The sequence below is a fragment of the Schistosoma haematobium genome, chromosome 1 (genome assembly GCF_000699445.3).
Source record: "Schistosoma haematobium chromosome 1, whole genome shotgun sequence".
In the NCBI taxonomy this organism is placed as follows: domain Eukaryota; kingdom Metazoa; phylum Platyhelminthes; class Trematoda; order Strigeidida; family Schistosomatidae; genus Schistosoma; species Schistosoma haematobium.
In genome coordinates, this window is record NC_067196.1 from 23791649 (window position 1) to 23815102 (window position 23454).

The 23454-nt window shown below is 37.1% G+C and overlaps 1 protein-coding gene across 3 annotated transcripts; it reads right to left on the reverse strand.

Moving 5' to 3' along the window:
- Positions 1–19499, reverse strand: RBM19_1 (putative RNA-binding protein 19). 3 transcript variants are annotated; one of them, XM_051213571.1, is made up of 10 exons: positions 19394–19499; positions 19298–19358; positions 19066–19259; positions 18958–19033; positions 18789–18919; positions 12849–13097; positions 10706–11179; positions 7808–7971; positions 6479–7067; positions 3588–4062 (listed from the first exon to the last, which is right to left on the reverse strand). In XM_051213571.1, exons 1-10 carry the CDS (start codon positions 19454–19456, stop codon positions 3988–3990), a joined length of 2076 nt encoding a protein of 691 aa, XP_051073468.1. In that variant the 5' UTR covers positions 19457–19499; the 3' UTR covers positions 3588–3987. The 3 variants fall into 3 exon arrangements, with proteins under 3 accessions (XP_051073466.1, XP_051073467.1, XP_051073468.1); XM_051213570.1 differs by having other exon boundaries at positions 3586–4062; positions 19066–19358; XM_051213569.1 differs by having other exon boundaries at positions 1–4062; positions 10706–18919.
- Positions 19500–23454: the final 3955 nt, after the last annotated feature.

Genomic DNA, 23454 nt, shown 5'->3' on the forward strand with positions numbered 1-23454 from the left:
GTAGTAGTAGTAGTAGTAGTAGTAGTAGTAGTAGTAGTAGTAGTAGTAGTATTCTGTATGTATTTTCTAAATTGCGCGACCTTACTAACTTGAATCTTCACAGGTGTATTCTAATTGGTTACAAGAAAGACTTTTATACTTCAAAAGGCTATGTAAAATGCAGCACGAATTATACGAGTTGATCAGCGATGAAATTCACTTACCATATTTTTTCATTACGTTCAGCTCATTTATCAGGTATAAATTCGTGTATTGAGCTGTGAGCCATATTCCAAGTAAAACGGCTATTATTGAAACTAGCTTTTAAACAAACGATAAAATAAATCAGATAGAAAAATTTAAGCATGACTACAAACCATTAAACGTTTGGATAAATTAAACTAGGGTTTATTCATACAACCACGCATTCTAACGCAAATCAATAGGTTGATCACAATCATAAGCTTGCTAGTTATTAACTTTACAGACAGCCGTTCACTCAGTCAGCCACAACGTAGAACCTGGTGTGTATGTACATCGGTTCACGTTACCATACCTCATTAGCACAGAGAGATAAAGTTGTCAGGCCAAATTCCAGTATAGTACAGGTAGTCACAGTATCAGTGGTAATAGTAAAAGTTTAGGATGGAAGATACTTTCCGAAGAGAAGATACAAATTCGTGGAGCAAAAAACAAAGAGAGGGTGTAAGGAATTAAAAACCTCAGAATTCGAGGGAAGACAAAGAATGGTTGCGCGTGCGCCACTGCAAACGATTATCGGCCATGTCGTTCAAGGTCGCTAACCATTGGTCACGATAGTTACGCGGACCTCAACCGGGTAGTCTATGCCTACTAACATGGCTAAGTTCAATTGTCAATGACTTCAGTGACTGGTGCCATGTCTTGGTTTGGCCGCCCTTAGCTTTCGTCCAGCCTACTCGTGTATCAGAAAAATCATCGCTCGTCAAGACAGGTGGTGGTTGAGTATACGTAACACATATCCAAACCACCTCAGCTGATGAATACCTACTACCTCATCAATCGACTTCCCATCCTTGTACCTAGTACTGTATTCCCAACTCAGACATTACTCACTCTGTAGTCGCAAAATACACGGGCAATGCTTCGTAGACACCTACGATTGAATATCAGTAACCTACGAATATCCGCTATTCTTAATGGTCATGTTTCACATCCAGAAAGTAGGACGAAGTGAACTGCTGCTCAGTAAAGTCGCCCTTTGGTTGGAAGATAGATATCTCACCTGCACTACAAGTGACGCAAGTTGGCAAAAGCCAATCGAACCTTCAGAATCCATGTCGAGATTTCGTCAGATATCAGACCATCAATACTGATGAGACGATGCGTTTAGCTACTTCACTATCTATCATTAATTCAGGTGATGACGCAAGCCAAGTGTGAAGTAACATTTTCCATTTGGAGGAAGATAACCGCACCCCAAACATAGTTGGATTGTTGTTTAAGGTGGTCACAAGTTCTCATTTTGTCAGCATTTCATCAACAGAACTATATCATCTGTGTATTCTGATTCAACAAGTTAATCTCCTTGTAGAAGATCAATTCCTGAAAGTGTTCTCTGTAAAGGCATGTTTGTGACCAAGTTAAATAAAAGTAGAGAGAGCGGATAACCCTAATGAACACCACTTGAAGTGCCCAGTTTCGGTGACCATTCGCTGTGCACTCTGACTCGACCAGTAGTGTTCGAGTAGAGGGCATTTATAAGGTTAATGAACTTATTTGGTATGCCTTTCAATGACAGACTGCCACAGAACCTCACGACCAATGGAGTCGAACACCACCTTAATGTCAAGAAATACAACCATAGAGGGACGTCGGAAAGTATGTCTATCTTCCAGAATCTGCCGAAGGGTGAATATTTGATCTATACATTCACATCGAGGTCTGAAACTAGCCTAGTTTTCTTGAGTTCGCGCTTCACGAGCTCTGGTTAGACGTCGAAGTATTGGTGAGGCTAATATTCTAGTCACTATATTAGTTGGACGTATTGCTCTGTGATTGTCGTAAAAGGGTGTTTGTTCTGTTTTATAAACTGGGATGATCAGCGATCGAGACCAGTCAGATGGGTTACGTCCAGTCCAGAGATTTTAACTAAGATTTCAGTTAATCTGACTGCTAAAACTGGGCTACCATCCTCAAAAATCTCAGGGACTAGTCCATCAGGCCGTGCTACTCTCCCTCACATAAGTTTATTTATAGCCTTTACAATCTCACTAAGAGTTGGAGGACGTGTATCAGTTTGCCATTCATGTAGCTTGGAGATAATAAGCAACTGAACTATGGCTGAAGGCTCACGATTATTACGTAGGCTTTTTATTAACCTACGCTCGAATTGCCTCCACTTCTCGTCGTGTTCAGCAGCCAGGAGAGATGAGTTTTCGAGCACCTATCAGTTTTGTAGACGCCGCTGAAATTTGCTGATTTTTCTTAGCCTTTTGGTCCAAGTTAGTAGTTGTTATCACTGCTATTTCCAAAAGTTTTTGGATATCGTATCAAGCTATCATAGGATAAGTATCACGTCTACGGGTAACTCCTCTAGTAGTTCCTGAAATATATTCCCAACTTTTTCATCAAGTTGATTTCTAAGAGGTTTCGTTGCTGTGGTTTTTCTATGGCCTGTAAGACGCAAACAATTATGTGCTCGAACTAGAGCATTGTCAGAGTCTACACACGTGATCCTTAGTGAGACAGTCTTTTAGCGAGGCCGTCCAATGATGGCTAGACGCAATGTTATCTATTTGAGTCCATCGATCAGTCGATGGTCGCTACGTCAGACGATGTTTCTCCCTATGTTTAAAGTTGGTGTTTACCAGAAATAGACGATTATTTGAGCATCGTTGCAACAGACGGTCACCATTATCTGTTCGCTGAACATCAACACCGTAGTAACCGCCCAAATGCCTTTCAGTTTGATTTAGTTTACCTATTCGAACACCGAAATTACACGCCACTATCACTACATCAGAGAGTTCAGCTTTTTGAAGGAGGTTGGATAGTTTCCCATAAAATTTATCTTTAACTTCAATTGAGCTGCAGTGGGAACGTAGGCAGAAACAACGAGAAGGAAACGGTGAGTCCCTATAATTTTGAGTTTTCACAGTCCTGTTTATTAGGATAAAGCACAAGCGATTGTCTGTTGGGAACCAGTCTAACATACTCTGTCCAGCTCTCGAACTCATACCCACGCCAGCGCGGACGCAGGAAGTAGTAGTGTAGTCTCCAGATACTCGAAGGACAGTTCTCAAAATTGTAGTGAAAAAGTGAGATCGGTAGAGTTTGATCATCTCGAAAGAGAAATAAGACAGCTACTCATTAATAGTATTGAGTGATTATCTCTATTTATCATGAATTGACTGGTGTTGGGGATGTGAACGTACGGATTTTGACATCGATAGATCTGGGTAAGATGAGCTCATCATACATGGTTGTTCAGGATTCAATTGTATTTTTAGCGTAAAAGCGCCCATTACTGATAAGTCCGACAAAAAAATCTGGGATGAAATAGCTGTTTAATGCTTTTTGGGTTTCACTGCTTACCAGTGCTGATTTTAATTGGATAAAAATGAATTCCAAGAGTTTACATGTCCATTTATTTGTTTATCAGATATGAGGTAGAAATTTTTAAGATTTTTTATGTAAAGTATGGTTATTTTTCACGTACAAACTAAATTGCGTATTTATTTACAGTATATATACAGTAGGTAACAAAATAATGAGTTAAACACGATTTATAAACCTGTTGTTGATCTAAATACAGTGATTACTATTAGAAACTGTTATTTTGAAGTATTTTCACATTTAAACTCATTCGCATACATTATACATTACACCAAGTTACAGTAAAATAAACGAGAAAAAAAGCAAAACCGTATTTCTGCTTTAATAAACGTTCTGTAACCGACAAATAAGTTCATTTGAATGAATTATTATTTACAAAAATAGAAATTCCATTACATGTTGCAATAATTTTTACATTTGTGCATATTCCATGAGTAAACGACGACCTAATAAATGCGTAGCTACGCCCAATGTCTCCAATGCAATCTAAATAAAGGGACAAACAGATGACATCGTATCATAATATAATCTAGTTGATTGATAATATGTTCCACATGAACAAACAAGTTAATCATTGAGGAATACTTTACTTTTACTGCGCACTTACTACAAGACCTAATGGAGAACATGAGGTTGACCTTTCGCTTGGTCGTATCAAGGAGTTTCATGATAGGACGAAACAGCTGCTACCTGGTTGCTAAGGATCTTCTTGTTGAAGTTAGTTCTGTTATAAATTCAACTTTAATATGGGTATTGAATAAGATTAATAAATGAATGTGTTCACTAGTGATAAGTCCGCTTTACTCTCACTATACTGGTGACCCTAGCTTTATTAACATGGTAATTAAGTATGTTGGCACTGATAAACAGAAACAACTCTCTACTCCCCCAGCGTATTCAATCAAGACACGACCAAAATAAACTGATTTACTCACTGTATGTTATTATGACTAAAAAAACTCCTATTATACCATACACCAATTACAAGACAACGCACTACAAATAAGTAGCAGCAATTTATACGTGACTGGGTCATTCGTGATACAAGCTGAGTAAGAGGGATAATTTATCAGCTCTTTGTGAGTGGCAAAACACATTGACACTGCCCCCTGATACCCTGGTACGACCCAGGGTGGGAGAGCCAGCTCTCCCTCTCGAAATGCTCTCACATGGTAACATGTATACAACCACTGTCAGAGTAGTCCTACTCACTTATTTATTTATTTATTTATTTCAACACATACATAATGGTACAAAGAGGCACCAAATACATATGCGCCACACAAATCTCATTCGATATGTGTGAGGGCTGTGATACTGCCCGGGTGCCCAAACCGAAGCAGGTGGTTTTCTTAGGGGCCACACCCCGAGCCTTCGACCTGAAGGTCTGATCCACAAGGCAGTGGAGCATCGTAAGGAGATGCAGTCCCATGGAAGCCGGTGACCAACAATTGGTTCATACGTCATTTGTTCCCGCAGGATACTGGAGCCCATGTGCACCATTGGTTTTGAATCCGGTTAAAGCGCCGGACATTCGCTTTTCGTCCTCTCATTTTCGTAAACAACACCACCGCCACGAGAAGGCAGTGAGTAGGACTTCCCTGGCAGAGGCTATATACGCGTGGCCGTGTGAGAGCATTTCGAGAGGGAGAGCGGACTCTCCCCACTCTCGGCCGTACCAGGGCATTTGGGGGCAGTCCCACTCACTGGCTTCTCGTGGTCAAGGTGTTGTTTATGAAAGGGAGAGGATGAAAAGCGAATGTCCAGTACATTAACCAGGTTAGTGGATATGGAGGATCCACCTAGGACAATGGGAAAACCCTGATTCTAAACCAGTGGTGAACATGGGCTCCAGGACCCTAAGGAAACAGATGGCGTATGAACATACTGTTGGTCACCGACTACCATGGGACTGCATCTCCTAACGTTGCTCCACTGCCTTGTGGATAAGACCTCTAAGTCAAAGGTTCAGGGTGTGGTCCTATAAGGAAACTACTTGCTTCCATTTGGGTGCCAGGGAAGTATTCCAGCCCTGACACAAATCGAATGACGAAGTGTGGCGCATATATATTAGGTGCCTCCTTGTACCAATTTTTGTGTTTAAATAAATAAATACCAACCAGTTAACTGAGAGCATACAATTAGGGCAATATAAAAATATCATAAACCAAATATTTATCAAACATGTAATCGGCATACATACAATAATGCATCATAGAATAACCTTTGTAGTTCTGTTTTCCACTTATACGCTCGTACTTAACAATTTCATGATAGTAATATCAGTTCTGAGGAAGACAGAGCCCTGACTATTGCAGATCTGATTAGACTTGAACCAAAGTGCACTGATCAGTGCTACTAGGCGAATCGAGAAAATGCTAGATTTTTGTTTCAATTGTATATAAAATCTACCCTTTTACTATAGCACTTTTGTTGCTTGGAATTATTGGAGCGAGCACTGTTCGCTCTCAGTTCTTGTTCTGAATTGGACCGAATCCAGTAAAGTATGACGCTTTAGGAATACTACGTACTAGAAGAAAATCATAGTTGGAGTAAAATTTGGAACCAAGGTATTCTAAACAACTCCCACACATTAGTTTGAGATACATGCATAGCGTTGCTACTACTTCTCTTAGGTTTTATTTAACTAACATTAAACTGGTTGAAGTTAGACATATAAACTAGTGGATCTCGGCTCAGTAGTCTAGATGTTAAAGGTTTCCGTGAGAGATTGAAGGTTCTAGGTTCTATTCCCAATGGGATGGGTGGATGCGCGCTGTTAAGTAGTCATATCCTAGGACAAAACAACTGTTCACCGCTTCTTCGTTTCCAATGTATATTGAACTAAGATTAATTCATGATATCCAGAGAATCTAACAACCACCACCTCCGATCTACTAACTTTTGATTTGTCCATTGTGTCGAATTCAACGAATGCAAATCCACGATGTCCGCTAGTTGGTTTTTTTGGTAATCGAACATTGACAAGACCACCAATAGGTTGAAATAACTCAATCAATTCTTTTTGTGTAGCTTGAAATGGAATATTACGTACAATTAAAATTTTATTCTTTTTCAACTGTTTTGATGGTATTGATTTTTTAATATTAATTTCCTCTTTGTGTTGTTCGTTAATATTAGTAGTAGTATCACATTTATTTATCCTATTTTCATTATTTGAGTGTAGTTGATTGACACATTCAACGTTAACATCGTTAGTGAATTTTACTTTTTTACTTTTATGTCCCATAAATTTGTCGATTAGTTCCAATTCACTTGATTTATTGTTAGCTATTTGTTCAATCTTTTGTTTTTTATTTAAATATTTTTTAACTCGTTGAGATTTTGATATTTGATATGAAATGTTTTCATTGTCATGATGAGATGAGTGATCCATAACTGCTACTGTATCTTCATCATCATGATCATCTCTGAACTTGCGTTTACCAGTTGGAATGGATGTGATCAGTTCAAATTCATCGTCAGATTGCCTAGGATGAGGAAATGAAGTGGAAAACTTAATCAACATTATGATGTCGATTGGTAAAAATAAATAAATGATAACAGTGTAGTTTAAATCATAAACTGACCGTAGCTAAACAACTACTGAAAAACAGAAAGCACTGGACAGGTGTTTCGTCGTAGTATGGAACTCCTCAGCACAGTGCATTAGAGACCTCTAGTAAGATGCCTTGACTATTGGAGTTCACCCATTTCCAAAGTGAAGCAATTACTATGTAACAGTTTTGGAAAATGGATACGCAGTATAACGAATTAACTGAAGTCAAAAACGTAAGTCACTGGATGCAAACTTTGTAGGCGCTCACTGCGAGACCTAAAGGTGTTGAGTTCGATCTCCGGCGGGTGACAACTGTGTTTGGTGAGGCCCATACTAGGACAAAAAGATAGCCAGTGCTTTCTATTTTTCGACAGTTTTCTAATGTCACTTCGTGATATAACCTGTAAAATTCAATCATTTCCAAAAACCCCTTACATAATTGATACGAATTTAACTGACTTATTTTCAATACGAAGCTTTGTGTACACGGATTCGGGACAAGCTTCAGTTTTACGAGGGTTAGTACTACTACTACTGTCAGACTTAATTAGGTGACGGCAGGACTGAACCTGCAATTCGACACCTTGACTGATTCTTGAAAAAAAGTTGAGTTCAGAAATTCATTTATATATCTTATATATGCAGCACGTCAATCAACAAAAAACAACTCACTCAATTTTTTTAACCTTATCAACAGATGATTTCTCGTGTTTCGTCCTTTTCGGCTTATGTGTGGAAGCTTCGGATTTTATTTCCTCATATTCATTATCATCAGGAGTGGATGATTTCAGAGCCCCATCTGGTAACCACTGTAGAAACAGAACACTATCTCTAAACTAAAAAGGGGAATATAAAGTGAAATTTACGTGGAATTATCTAAAAGTTCTACAACTTCTGTCAGAAAACTGAAAATGATCTAACTGATAGAAAAAAATTATTATGTGAACTTAAATATATTACTTCCAAATGATGAGTGATCATTACGTTTACTTCTAATTCTTCAGCAGCCGGTATGACTGGACTTTGTGAAAAAAGTTACCTACGGAATAAAGTCAATAAAACTGTCGCTTACGAAGGGGTTTTGTAAATGTTATGAACTATCCAGTATTAAATCAATATTTTTCTGCTTCGATATTCAGATCAAGACCTTTATCAAAAATTCTACTATATAAAAGAAAAGTGGTTTAGTAATCGACTTCCAATCAATAATTTGTCTCACGTTCAAATTCGAATTCCACCTAAATTGCTTTGGATTGCTGAGTAGTAGTATTGCTAATCATTACATAAACAGTGTGGTTCACGTCTGAGTATACTAGCAGACTAGGTAAATCTAGGTATATTATGTACCTGAGTTTATATGACATCTCAGGACCAAACAGTGGTCAGGAAATTATAAATGAGATACACTATGATAGGAAATTGATTAAACTTCCATTCAAGATCTTGGCTTGTGTTATTTTCTTGGTAAGGACAAATGTATATAAATCAACGATTTGTGTACCCACTCATTCGGTTTTGTCAGTTATAAACTAATAGCAATTCCTCAGTCTTCTCACTTTTGTCACTAGGTGGACAAGCGTGAAGAAAGAGTTTGTATCTGAATCAGACTTGACACATCATAACACACCTAAAACTTCAATTGATAAATGCGTTACTTGTATAAAACAGGGGAATTGATCAACCTGGGTTATTCTAACTAATAACTTTCTCACTTTACAAAAATCCTGATCGGCCACCAAAGTACTTAAAAGACTCAACTACATTAGTTAGTGCAAAAAGATTCAGGTAGTAACTGTCAGGTATTGTGGTGCAAAGTTTGGTAGTCCAGAAAGTTTGCAATTAAATGGTTAATGTAATAACGCGCAGCGTCTGAGATCGATACTGATACACAAACTTCCTACACGCAAGCCACCAACCACCTGTGAATCGAGTGAAAAACATAGAATGGAGAAGGAAGTTTATGAGCTGAACCGATTTATATGCATAACCACTGATATATATATATATATATATATATATATATATGTAAACTCCCTCTGTAGCCCATCTAGGGCTACTCCGAGTTTCAAGCCCAGATAAACAAAGAGGGTTGAAAATAAGATCAGCAACGGCATCCCGCAAAAAAAACCTTGCTAAAAAAACGCTAAACAGAAAAAAACTACTTGAATCATTAAAGCTCTACCCTCCGAGTTGAAAGATCTTCATTTCGAAGAATTATGAAGCCTCATGGTGAAATCCGTGATTCTTTGGAAGCCACAAGGTCGATGCCCTTTCTAACAACCAGAGCAACAATTCATATAGGTACACGGAGTATCCGTACAGTGTAGGAGACTGGGAGGACCAAATAAACAGCTGTGCAAATGAGGGAATGGATTGAACTAAGTGGCTATACGTGACACTATATTCCCCCCACAAACCCATACAAAAAGCTATGTGTTTGACCCGATCACACTACACAGAACTAAATTGATAATATTTGCATCAACAAAAAATCCAGTAGGTCAATGGAAGACGTGAGAACCAGGAGAGAAGCTGACATCACTTCAGATCACCATCTGGTGGTTGCCAAGATGAACTCGAAGGTAGAGAAGCACCGGACAACTAGAGAAACAACATTAAAGAGGTTCAGTACAGCCTTCTTCTGAGATACTGACGAACTCGAAGAATTCAAAATAGCTTTCATCAACAGCTTCCAAATCTTACAAGATCTGCTCAGAGAAGAAGAAGCTACTATGGGGAACAACTGGGAAGGTATCAAAGAAGCACTAATTTCAAAGTAACATATGCTGAGAGCCACAAGAAACACCTTCATAAAGAATGGATCTTTATCGATATTCTGGTCAGTCTTCAAGACAGGAAAAACAAGGAGACAGCAATTAACAACAACTGAAACAAGAGCAGATAGAGTAAAATCACAGGCAACATACGCAGAAAAAAACAATAGAGTGATGGGGAGAATTAGAGCCGACAAGCAGAAATAAGTGGGACATCAAGAAATGACAGTAGAAAAAGATTCAAGAGAAGAACATTCCAGACAAATATATGATACAACGAAGAAACTGGTAGGGAAATATGGTAAGCCAGAGATCAATCAGAAACAAAGAAGGCCAATTAATCACTGAGATTCAAGAACAGTGGAACAAGCGGGTAGAGCACTTTGAAGAACTCTTGAATAGACCAGCCCCAGTGACCCCCCCCCAGATATCGAAACAGCACACACAAACCTCCCAATACATCACTCTATAAACAGTCGAAACAGACAAATCAACAGTAGTAAAGTAGTAGGACCAAACAACGCACCAACTCAAGCACTGGAGTCAGACATAGAAGTAACTGCAAATATGCTCTACATCCTATTCAGGAAGATTTAGGAGGAGGAACGAGTCCCGACATACTGGAAAGGACACCTCATCAGGATAACAAAGAAAGGAGATATCAGCAAGTGTGGGAACTACAGAGGAAACAACTGGAAGGGATTGTCGAAGAAAGAGTTCAATGGAGAATCCTGGTGGGTGGCCTATGCTTCTCCAAAAGAGATAAAAGGCGTAAGTTAATTAAAAAATAACATACCGGTTCATATGCAAGTGCTTTGTACATCAACCGAGCTTGTTGAGAATGGGCATATTCTACAATAGCAGTAATGCCTAAAGGGGGTACTAGAACACGTTTTAATCCGGAACGAATTGAAGGAGTGTTAGCATCAACAGTTACAGAGCTTTTTGTATACCGTTTAAGCAAATCTCGAACTTCAAACTCAGTTGTTCCAGCTGGTAGATTTTTTATTAAAAATGCAGTTCCTGATAATTGACGAATAGTTGATCTTGACTTTGATTCTAAACGACTACGTTGACCTGATGTTTCGTGAACAACAACGGAATTATCTTCTGTTTCTTTCACCTCAGTCTCATCATTGTGCTTTTCGAAAGCTTCCAATCGTACACCATGAGTTTTTAAAAATTCTTTCATTTCAGCAACTAACTGTGTCTCACCATGTGCCAATCGTACAGCAACTGACTTATTTCCTGATGGATCTAAAACTTGTTCCTTAAAAGAAGAATAAATAACAAATTCATGTTAGTGTTTGATTTAGAATGACAAGTGTGATCTTTTGTGGAATTAATGTGCACAGAAGTAGGATTACAATATCAGAGTGTGAATATAACAAAAATTACATCCCTTGAAAAGTATTAAGTAGCCATGCAAATTTATTAGGTGCTCGGGGATAATCAGCACGGAACGCCGAACCCGCGTTTTGTGCTAGTTCGCACTCTTCATTAAGGCGTTCTTGAAATACTCAAGGAACTTATGTTCCATGTGGAGTTCGAATCAGGATCACCCAAGTTTTCAGTCGGAAGAGTTACGACTGAGTTACTAGCACCTCGACTGAGATATCTACAGTTGATTGATCGCTGAGTTGTGACCAATGCTACCTTTGTTTAGCCCTTTAGTGCTGATTGAACTCAAGTCATAATGTGATCACCAGTTTAAGTGGCTCAACAAATGCTAAACTGTAGAAAATGAATCATTAACTAATGTATTTTCGACAGAAGTAAAGTAAATGGTCGACCTTGAGCGATGTTTTGGTCAGTCAAATAGGGAGTTTTTATTTATAAAAGAATTTAAAACAAAAAATGATAAAATTACAAGAGATCACGAGTTTTGACATGAGTAATCAACTTTTTCATTCAAATAACCACTTACAGTAAAGGAAAAAAAGTTAGGGTGTTCATACCAAACTAACATCAGCTAGGATGAAGGGGTTAAGGTTACAAGTTTAGCTACAAAACATTGCCTCTTTATAACCACATAGATTAACAAAACTTGCACAAATATTCACGATGCACAATCTTAAACTTTAATGTTTTTTAATAAAGTGATGTCACAGTGAAAACGTTTAGTTTACTTCAAAAATCCTGTATGTTGTGTATTTTAGGTATATTGGTTTGTATTGTTTTTTCTCCTGAAAAACCAGTAAATCTTCCTCTACAGTTCTAAAAATCGAGTAGATCAATTCCTAGTCTTTAATCTTGTTATGTTTGTCAGCTTTCAGCACGTAAATAGCAAAACATTCGTACATTTTGTTGAATTGTTACATAGCTCATTACAACTTCAAAGTTGTTAGTAATTGGATTTTGAAATACGCAATAAGATGGAATAATCACTATTCTTAATCTGCCTGGCTCGTTTATACACTTTACATTTCTCGTATTTCCCAAAGGACTTTACAATCAGTGTAGAACAATTAAATAGCTCATTACATTAGTTAAATTTGTTGATTATAACAGTTGAATTTTATGACATTATAAATTGTCTTCATACACTCAAATTGTCTATTAATTAATATCAAGCGCTACTCCGTATAATTTGTTCAATATGTGACTATTAATAGATCTGAAAAATCGCACAAAAATCAGCGTATTCATAAATAGTTCTCGATCGATTTTTGGTGTCAAATAAATCTTCAGTTATCTTTTCTTTTGTATCCAGCATTGTTAATTCCCTGTTGAATAAATAACAATACCATGAATAAGTGAACGGTTAAGAAGTACTGAAAACTTTAGGCGTAGAGGGGTAAATTCAAACTAGCATTCACTAATAAATCGAAAGATTTATACTGAATTTATTGATTGAGAATAGTACTTTGTATTCTGATAATCGCCGTAGAGTTCAGAAATTATTTGAAAGCTATTACTCATCAAAATAAAGCTTTTACCATAGTCAAACCGAATTTCGCAGCTAAATATGTAGCAACAGCATCTGGACGAATAAATAAAGCATTCCAATTATGTCCAATGCTTGAATCCTTTTTCAATTCTTGAAATCGATCGTTTTGAAAGCTTGATAGAAGCATCTTTGGTGGATCAGCGAAATTCTCATTTCTATAAAAATTGTTTAGAAGCTTTCTAAATGAGTCCTTAGGTTCTGTGTTTTCTTGACCAGGGAGGATGTGAATTAGCCTGTCCTAGATGTAAAAATATAACTAATTTAAAACACAGTTAACAATACTCCATTGAGACTGACAAACATCGAATAGTGAGATACATACGTAATTTTAGAATAACTAGTTAGTTAACAATTACATGTTTATCATAATGAAAACTTGTTAAATAATTGTCCTACAAACACACCAGGTAAAAATGAAGTGCAAAGATTAGTGGTTATTAAATGGTTGGAGTAAATTTATATTATAGGTCGTAAGCTTAATTCATTATCAGAAGTCTGGTTCTCAAACCACATGAGAAAGTTAAACATACTAAAGTATTATGGTTTCATATCAGATGGGTTTTTGTGGATTGTAGTAATTTCAATGGTTAAGATCATGAGTCAATTGGTTTCATACGATTTACAGTGGAAAACCACCACTAAAAAAATTCCGTAAGTTCTTTTAACACAAGATAATGAAAATATTAGTAAATTAATTTCAATAAATTAACCTACCAATATATATATATATATATATATATATATATATATATATATATAGGTGCTTCCTAGAATCGTGAGATTAGGAAGTTATGTAAACAATGGATGCTCCTAATACTAATTGGATCTGTTGGATAACCTAGAAGATAGTGATTGCACCTGACCTTGGTGATATCGAAGGATTCCCCAAACATCTTTCTCGGAAACTCAAGATTTGTAGTTCCATATTTGACTTCTCTTTGCATGAGCATTACATTCTTAATTAATTTATTGTGACCTCATCCTGCAAGATTCAAAATTAGCTTAAAATACATCGTATGCCATTCTACTTTTTCCAATGTTTACTGAAACCTACGTTCAGTGTAGTTGAGTCAGAATCTTACTTTAACAATTTTCCGTTGAGGAATCCATTATAATGGTATATCTTGGTAGCTAAAGGACAAGTGTTCGTAGTGAATTTCGGAAACAGTAATACTTACAAAAACTACTTGAGAAGCTAAAGTGAAGGCGATAAACCAACAAAGCAATTTTCGAAAACCTGTATGCTTTTAAATGTGATTGTAGGGTTGTAGAAGGAATGCCTGTCAAATGATCCACATGCTACAGGAATCTTAAGACATACCAAATAACACTGTTAGGGTTCGAATTGGCTGGGATATACGTTATGTATAACCAACCACATCACACTTCGACTCGGAATGTTGGATGGACGTTGGTAGGAGACCAAATCACCACGTAATATCAATCCACGAGATCAACGACTGCTGGAGGATGCAGATACAATCAGGAATTGAGAAAGCCAGGTGATACGGTTTACAACCGATCGCATTGGTAGAGAAGCGTTCACTTCTTATTTCCCCCTTGTATTTTAAGGGGTATATTCTTCGGCACATGTCTTCTTTTTGAACATTCTCAATGTTTAGTTCTACTGCCCATTACTGATATTAATGTCACTCCGACTCCTATGCTACTTATTCTGATAATTTCACCTCACTTCAATGTAGTATGGCAACTTTAGTCAATGCATATTTGTAGCAGAGTTTATATTGATAATGAAGACCTGTTTTCAGCTGAGCTGCAGAATTGTACTCAGTAATATAGTAGGTTTGACACTTTCGAAAACACTATAACGCTAGCAGAATCAGGATGGAAAGCCAAACTGACTAGGACATTTACAGAAAAGATTATTAGTTTGAGAGACGACTAAATGACTGACAAACTTACTACTGAAATAAGAGCTAAAAAACGAAAACTGACCGACTTATTTAAATTCAATGCCTAAAGCTGAAATACATGAATTCAATGAAGTCTAACGGTTGCACTTTGTTTCATAGGGTTTAAATATTTTGTAACTTAGCGACATACAACACAGACCGATAAGCAAGACAACCGTATTTTAACCATAAAATACGTAACTTAGAATGTTAGTGACAAACATGATGGTCTAGATACATTTCTTATTATTAAATATGATTATTTTAGCCAACGATCTGAATAACTGCAAGAGTAGTGTTCTTCAAAATTGTATTTCTTCGGTTAAATTTTCCTGTTGAAATGTATAAACATGCTATGGCATTTCAGTTATACCTTGGCGACTCGTCAATTTATGCAGTTTTTCGCATCATAAGCCTCTTTACTTTGTAAATTCAACTAATTTTGACTAATATAGGATTGTCAGTAACACAAAGTTCCAGATTAAATTAATCTACTTATTGTAGTACCTAAATTAACTAGGTAAAGAGACTTCCAGTGCTCACAATAACATTCAAATAAAATTAGGATTACAGACCATATATAAATTTGTATAGTATCTTGAGTTACTTGTGGACTCCTAAAACATTTAGGATGCACTTATGCTACTAAAAAGTGAAAATTTACTTCTGCGTCGGGTCCTCACAAAAAGTAAGCAATACTGGTTCATATCATAAATTAAATGACAGGAAGCACTTGACATACCATGTATAAATACCCACGTAGTTGTTTTCTTAGATTAACGGCTTAGTAGTAAAATTTTTCGGTTAATGATCAAGACCTGTTCTACTTTGGTTTGGGTGGAAGGTTAATACCACTAACACTCAAACCAACACCGAGTACTCAGAATACACAGATGATATAGTTCTGTTGATGAAATGCTGACAAAATGAGAACTTGTGACCACCTTAAACAACAATCCAACTATGTTTGGGGTGCGGTTATCTTCCTCCAAATGGAAAATGTTACTTCACACTTGGCTTGGGTCATCACCTGAATTAATGATAGATAGTGAAGTAGCTAAACGCATCGTCTCATCAGTATTGATGGGACTCACCGTTTCCTTCTCGTTGTTTCTGCCTACGTTCCCACTGCAGCTCAATTGAAGTTAAAGATAAATTTTATGGGAAACTATCCAACCTCCTTCAAAAAGCTGAACTCTCTGATGTAGTGATAGTGGCGTGTAATTTCGGTGTTCGAATAGGTAAACTAAATCAAACTGAAAGGCATTTGGGCGGTTACTACGGTGTTGATGTTCAGCGAACAGATAATGGTGACCGTCTGTTGCAACGATGCTCAAATAATCGTCTATTTCTGGTAAACACCAACTTTAAACATAGGGAGAAACATCGTCTGACGTAGCGACCATCGACTGATCGATGGACTCAAATAGATAACATTGCGTCTAGCCATCATTGGACGGCCTCGCTAAAAGACTGTCTCACTAAGGATCACGTGTGTAGACTCTGACAATGCTCTAGTTCGAGCACATAATTGTTTGCGTCTTACAGGCCATAGAAAAACCACAGCAACGAAACCTCTTAGAAATCAACTTGATGAAAAAGTTGGGAATATATTTCAGGAACTACTAGAGGAGTTACCCGTAGACGTGATACTTATCCTATGATAGCTTGATACGATATCCAAAAACTTTTGGAAATAGCAGTGATAACAACTACTAACTTGGACCAAAAGGCTAAGAAAAATCAGCAAATTTCAGCGGCGTCTACAAAACTGATAGGTGCTCGAAAACTCATCTCTCCTGGCTGCTGAACACGACGAGAAGTGGAGGCAATTCGAGCGTAGGTTAATAAAAAGCCTACGTAATAATCGTGAGCCTTCAGCCATAGTTCAGTTGCTTATTATCTCCAAGCTACATGAATGGCAAACTGATACACGTCCTCCAACTCTTAGTGAGATTGTAAAGGCTATAAATAAACTTATGTGAGGGAGAGTAGCACGGCCTGATGGACTAGTCCCTGAGATTTTTGAGGATGGTAGCCCAGTTTTAGCAGTCAGATTAACTGAAATCTTAGTTAAAATCTCTGGACTGGACGTAACCCATCTGACTGGTCTCGATCGCTGATCATCCCAGTTTATAAAACAGAACAAACACCCTTTTACGACAATCACAGAGCAATACGTCCAACTAATATAGTGACTAGAATATTAGCCTCACCAATACTTCGACGTCTAACCAGAGCTCGTGAAGCGCGAACTCAAGAAAACTAGGCTAGTTTCAGACCTCGATGTGAATGTATAGATCAAATATTCACCCTTCGGCAGATTCTGGAAGATAGACATACTTTCCGACGTCCCTCTATGGTTGTATTTCTTGACATTAAGGTGGTGTTCGACTCCATTGGTCGTGAGGTTCTGTGGCAGTCTGTCATTGAAAGGCATACCAAATAAGTTCATTAACCTTATAAATGCCCTCTACTCGAACACTACTGGTCGAGTCAGAGTGCACAGCGAATGGTCACCGAAACTGGGCACTTCAAGTGGTGTTCATTAGGGTTATCCGCTCTCTCTACTTTTATTTAACTTGGTCACAAACATGCCTTTACAGAGAACACTTTCAGGAATTGATCTTCTACAAGGAGATTAACTTGTTGAATCAGAATACACAGATGATATAGTTCTGTTGATGAAATGCTGACAAAATGAGAACTTGTGACCACCTTAAACAACAATCCAACTATGTTTGGGGTGCGGTTATCTTCCTCCAAATGGAAAATGTTACTTCACACTTGGCTTGCGTCATCACCTGAATTAATGATAGATAGTGAAGTAGCTAAACGCATCGTCTCATCAGTATTGATGGTCTGATATCTGACGAAATCTCGACATGGATTCTGAAGGTTCGATTGGCTTTTGCCAACTTGCGTCACTTGTAGTGCAGGTGAGATATCTATCTTCCAACCAAAGGGCGACTTTACTGAGCAGCAGTTCACTTCGTCCTACTTTCTGGATGTGAAACATGACCATTAAGAATAGCGGATATTCGTAGGTTACTGATATTCAATCGTAGGTGTCTACGAAGCATTGCCCGTGTATTTTGCGACTACAGAGTGAGTAATGTCTGAGTTGGGAATACAGTACTAGGTACAAGGATGGGAAGTCGATTGATGAGGTAGTAGGTATTCATCAGCTGAGGTGGTTTGGATATGTGTTACGTATACTCAACCACCACCTGTCTTGACGAGCGATGATTTTTCTGATACACGAGTAGGCTGGACGAAAGCTAAGGGCGGCCAAACCAAGACATGGCACCAGTCACTGAAGTCATTGACAATTGGACTTAGCCATGTTAGTAGGCATAGACTACCCGGTTGAGGTCCGCGTAACTATCGTGACCAATGGTTAGCGACCTTGAACGACATGGCCGATAATCGTTTGCAGTGGCGCACGCGCAACCATTCTTTGTCTTCCCTCGAATTCTGAGGTTTTTAATTCCTTACACCCTCTCTTTGTTTTTTGCTCCACGAATTTGTATCTTCTCTTCGGAAAGTATCTTCCATCCTAAACTTTTACTATTACCACTGATACTGTGACTACCTGTACTATACTGGAATTTGGCCTGACAACTTTATCTCTCTGTGCTAATGAGGTATGGTAACGTGAACCGATGTACATACACACCAGGTTCTAAGTTGACTGACCTGTATTTACTAGATTGCATTCATTCGAAAGGTCGCTGCAAGTTAGAACTTGAATATTTGGCAAACATTGCAGGCCAGTGGTAGCCATTTATGATTTTGGTAAAGGACCAGATATTTTTGACGAACAGAGTTTTATAAACCCATCATATATTTCAATATTTGGTATCTACAAAACTCCAGAGGAAGTTAACTGCAGTGATATATTGTTACCATACATGTGGAAATCGATCGCAAAAGAATCGTGTTAAGAAAACGAACAACGCTTAAGCATTTTTAAAATTATGTAAAAAGTATAATAAGTATACCGAATTACTCACCATAAACTTTGTTTTATCTAGTGATTTGTAGGCTTTCACAGCGTCAGATGGGAACAGGAAAGTGATGAACGCAAACCCCTTGGACACTTGAGACCAATGGTCGAAAGCTAAGTGAATGTCTGATAGGGATCCTAGAAATATATGATAGTCCGATTCAATAGGGACTAACCATGAACAGAAAATAACTTTTCAAGGTCTTGTTCAGTGCAGGCATAAGACAGATTACGGACAAATAACCGGCCGGTCTAGAATGCAATAAAAAAGTGGTAAAACTTACCTCTAATATTGCAGATACTATTTCGTCACTTGTCTTAACTAACCACTTAGGTAGATCAGGTTCTTGTACATAAGACGTTTCATTCTCTTCTTGAATGTGTTCCTCAATCTTGACTGCCCTTCCACCTATGTCGCCCTTCTTTTTGAGTGCTTCATTCAAGTCCTGGTGATTCTTAAAAAACACCAAACCGATGCCTATTCAAATAAATGTTAAAGAAAAAACACATGTGCACCATTTTTCAGAACCCTGAAGTCTTTTATCCTAATCGGTCTGAAGAACCGTTTGACATCTTTCTGAAAACTGTTAGATATGCCGATCACTTAATTACAATTTTCACTTCACGACTGAAACCTTTTATTTTCGCAATATACGCAACACGCTTCCGAATCATAGTAACGCAATATGCAAGCTGTGCGCCAGATATACCAATTCTCAATTCTACTTACGTATGAGTCAAAAACTATAAGGAGTTAATAATTGAAAATCAGGTTGGATCTGTTTATTTGAGTGAATGATATGGATAATTTTACTTTAGATGGCTCACCTCTACTTGTTTCAGTACGTCACATTTCTTAAATGCTATACTACAGACTTAAAGTACGCTACTAACAAGTTACTCTGTTAACTCTTCAAAACTACCACATTACTGCATTGTGGGGTCAGGAATAAAAATGATTCCGTGTGTTATCGGACACACTATGACATCCTTTGTTTGCAGTAAGATCAGTCATTTTTTACTAGTCTGAAAAACAGGAGTGATGTATTTCGTGTAGGTGGGCGACATTACTATTTTCATGACTTGCCAAGGTCTGTGAGATTATTCGTGGGTCATAGTGCATATGCGGGCCAGTTGTTTATACATCTTCGCCTTTATGAGCAAGTAGTCTTGTTAAATTGAATTCTCTGGAGATACACTTGTCTAACAAACCCTGACGGCATAAACCACAAACTTACAGTTTGGATAGAGGAAATTATATAATCAGGGTTTATTAGTGCTTATTTTAAAAATGCCTAGTTTGTAGAAATGGTACTAGCGTTATTATTATACCAGCGATTGTGACTTCAGTTGTGATTTTGTAGATCAAAAACCTTGATGATCTATGTCGAATGATTGGAGGCCTACTCGATTTAAACGGGAATGGTAAGACGAACCAGCCAACTTCGAGATCACATCTCGCGTTCAGTACTTAACGTGGATTACCCCTCCGACGTATCAATGTACTATGGCTGCTCTGAAGAACGTAGAACACAAAGGACGTTAATATGGAAATGTACTATTAAGAATGAGTGCAGAGTAGAAGGCTAGATCACCACTGCATGAGCCAGCCATGGCGTACGATCAATTGATGCACGTTGGTTGTCCTTGACCTTGACGAGAGATCGATGATCCGTTCAATATTCAGTGACCCAAATGCCGGATGATTTGGCTAGGGCTCAGTGACATTTCACTGGACCTACAATTTCTTACATAATTTTCCATAGATTTTGGTTCGTGTCTTAAAATTTACAAAACGTTTACACGTTCTATTCCGGCTCAAATTATAGAATGGAGTTATAGATCTAACTACACAATAAGGCGTTCTACTCTTAAATAGTGTAGATCCTTTGTATTTTATCTCGTAATAAATCACTGATGGGATGTCTGTGTAGAATCCAAACTACGGTTTGGATAGAAGAATAGCCGATCGGTTACTTTAGACACGCGCCCTTTCCCGTCGAAATCAAAACAAGTAATCGGGTAAATAGCGGTTCTATAATTCATCATAAATTTAAATGTAAATCGTTACCTAAACAAATATTACCACCCGGCTATTCAACCAATAATTGTTCAATCAATCAAATCTAAATTACAATAAATAAAGAAGTTGATAGATGAGGGAAAATTACCAGTCACAACAAATGAACGCTATTCAATCCTGACTGGATAGAACACACACAAAAGGAGGAGCAAATCAATATGACTACCGCCAAGAACAAGTGTCAAGTAAAACAACACAGATGCAGTTCAGGAAGAAACACAAACTTAGTGAATGCGTAAGAAAACCAAAAACTATAATAAAAAAATACAAGTATTAACAATTCAAATGTAATCAAAATACAACAATGTACAACTAAGGGGATCAATAGGAACAAAGTACAAGTATATACATGGAGGGAATTTCACCAACATACAAAACCTTCAAAATGGATCTTACAGTCTGCATCTGAAATGTCAAGTCATAAGCTCATCCGATGTGGAGCCATTTTCGACAAACGCTCTGTGAGTTAGTGAAGGTAATTGATATAAAATCTTATAAAAATCTTCAGGAATTCAGTACTAGATGCCACAAGTATTCGGAATTTGACAACACCTTAACCAGTAACAACTTTTATAATTGAAACGTGTCAACCCAATCAAATCCATCTTCGTCCTTGTATATCTCCCGGTAGAACGAGACTTAAAACATTAAAATCCATGCACGCAAGCAAAAGTATAAAAGTTCTATAATGTCTTACCTAGCAAATATACTCTGTAACGAACAGGTTGTTAGAGTTAACCTAGTCAACAACCTGCATTCTTAACATGTTTCTAATTTGAAAAGTTGTACAGTTTTTCAGATTTTTTTAGACCCTTTTTTCCTTTTTTTCTCTTGGTTTCTGTTTTTTTGCGTAAGAAACTTTTTGAAATACCCTGTGCTGAGAATTCTATATTGTACCAAAATATATTATTGAATAAATCCATCAAATAAATAAAAAAAATAACGCCTATCAAGCAGTGTGAAGGACGGTTGAGTTACTATTGTAGCTTTCGAATGTCTGACTAAAAGCTTCATATTATTACTCACGAACATCTTTTGGGTATATGAGTGTTGCGAAGAAACCATGTAGAATTATAGTCTACTTCGTTATCAGAACTGCTCTAATAATAGACCTAATCCTAGAATTTCAAATTTATCATGTTATAACTGCCTAGTCTATAAGATCTCACATGGAAGTGACATCATTGTCTACACTGAATCACCGTGTTGCAACAATTACCAATATATGACGGAGAACACATACAGGCTGGAGAGAGAACAACGGTCAGGGCCCAATTCCATAACACAAATTTCAACTACGTTAGCATTACATTTGCCATATTTGAAAAAGAGAGAAAAAGAAGGAAAATAGTGATAATAGTGTTATAATGATAGAATAATAATAAATCAGTCTCGGTATAATTGAGAATAATAGTGAGTAAAAAGTAGAAAATAGGGGAGTAGAAATAAAGGAGACGCGAAATACGTGAATTGTCTAATAAGCGTGTTTGTGATCACAGAACAAGAATGAACGACTATGTATGTATTGCCAAATGGGTAACGAAAATGAAATTAAACATAGTAAATAACTTATTATTGCAGTATGATATGACGTCAGAATAAATGTTTGTGCAGTCATCGTTTGGAGTGATGCTATGAAAGTCTCAATTAAGTGAAAACGATAACGAAATATCAATATTTATTAGTCATATATGCATAGTGAAGATAAAACGAGTCTAATAAGTTAACTTAAGTGTAACACAAGTTATTGTCTTAATTACAAACTTCGGAATCTTAAGAATAATATTTATTTAGAAGGAAGAGAGAGAATAGAAATGAGCACCTAGTGAAAGGCTTCAACCATAATAATAAGAGAGTAATGAATATCGACCTCCGAAACGAAGCATTGATTTTTTAAAAAAATTTTAAGTCCAATCAGGTAAACACATGTACATTTATGTATTAAGATACACAGTAAAATTTGATATTAGTATAAATGTTTGTGAAATAATAATTTAAAATGATGCTATGAAAGTCACAATTAATTGCAAAGGATAATCAAATATAAATTTCTATGTGTTATACATGTGGTGAAGATGAAATGAATCTGATGAGTTAATTTATTTAAATGTAAAGTAAGATAACTTGTTTCTGGCTATAGACTTTCGATGTTTAGGAATAAAACATGTATAGAAAGAAAAAAAGAGATGAAAAAAATATCTAATGAGTTGATGGACCAATCATGATAATAACAATAATAGTAATAATTACAAATATGAACATTGGCAGATTTCATATATTAGGATGAACAGAAATAAAATAGGCATGAAAAGTTTCATAGGTTACACTTTGCTTTTCAGTCAATTAGATAGATGACGGACGTTGTGTGTATAAATCATTATTAAACGCACTGATATTTAGTAGGTGACACAATCCACTTTCAGAAAGAAAATCATCAAGGAGACTTCTGAGCCGGGTTGTAGTTTCACTGAAACGGAGGTTCACTGGCAGTCTGTTCTACATGGTTGAGTAGCGAATAACGGAAACATTCTAGCGTAGGCTTGTGTGGGTTCTTGGAATTGCTAGAATAGTTCCCTTATTGCGTAGATTT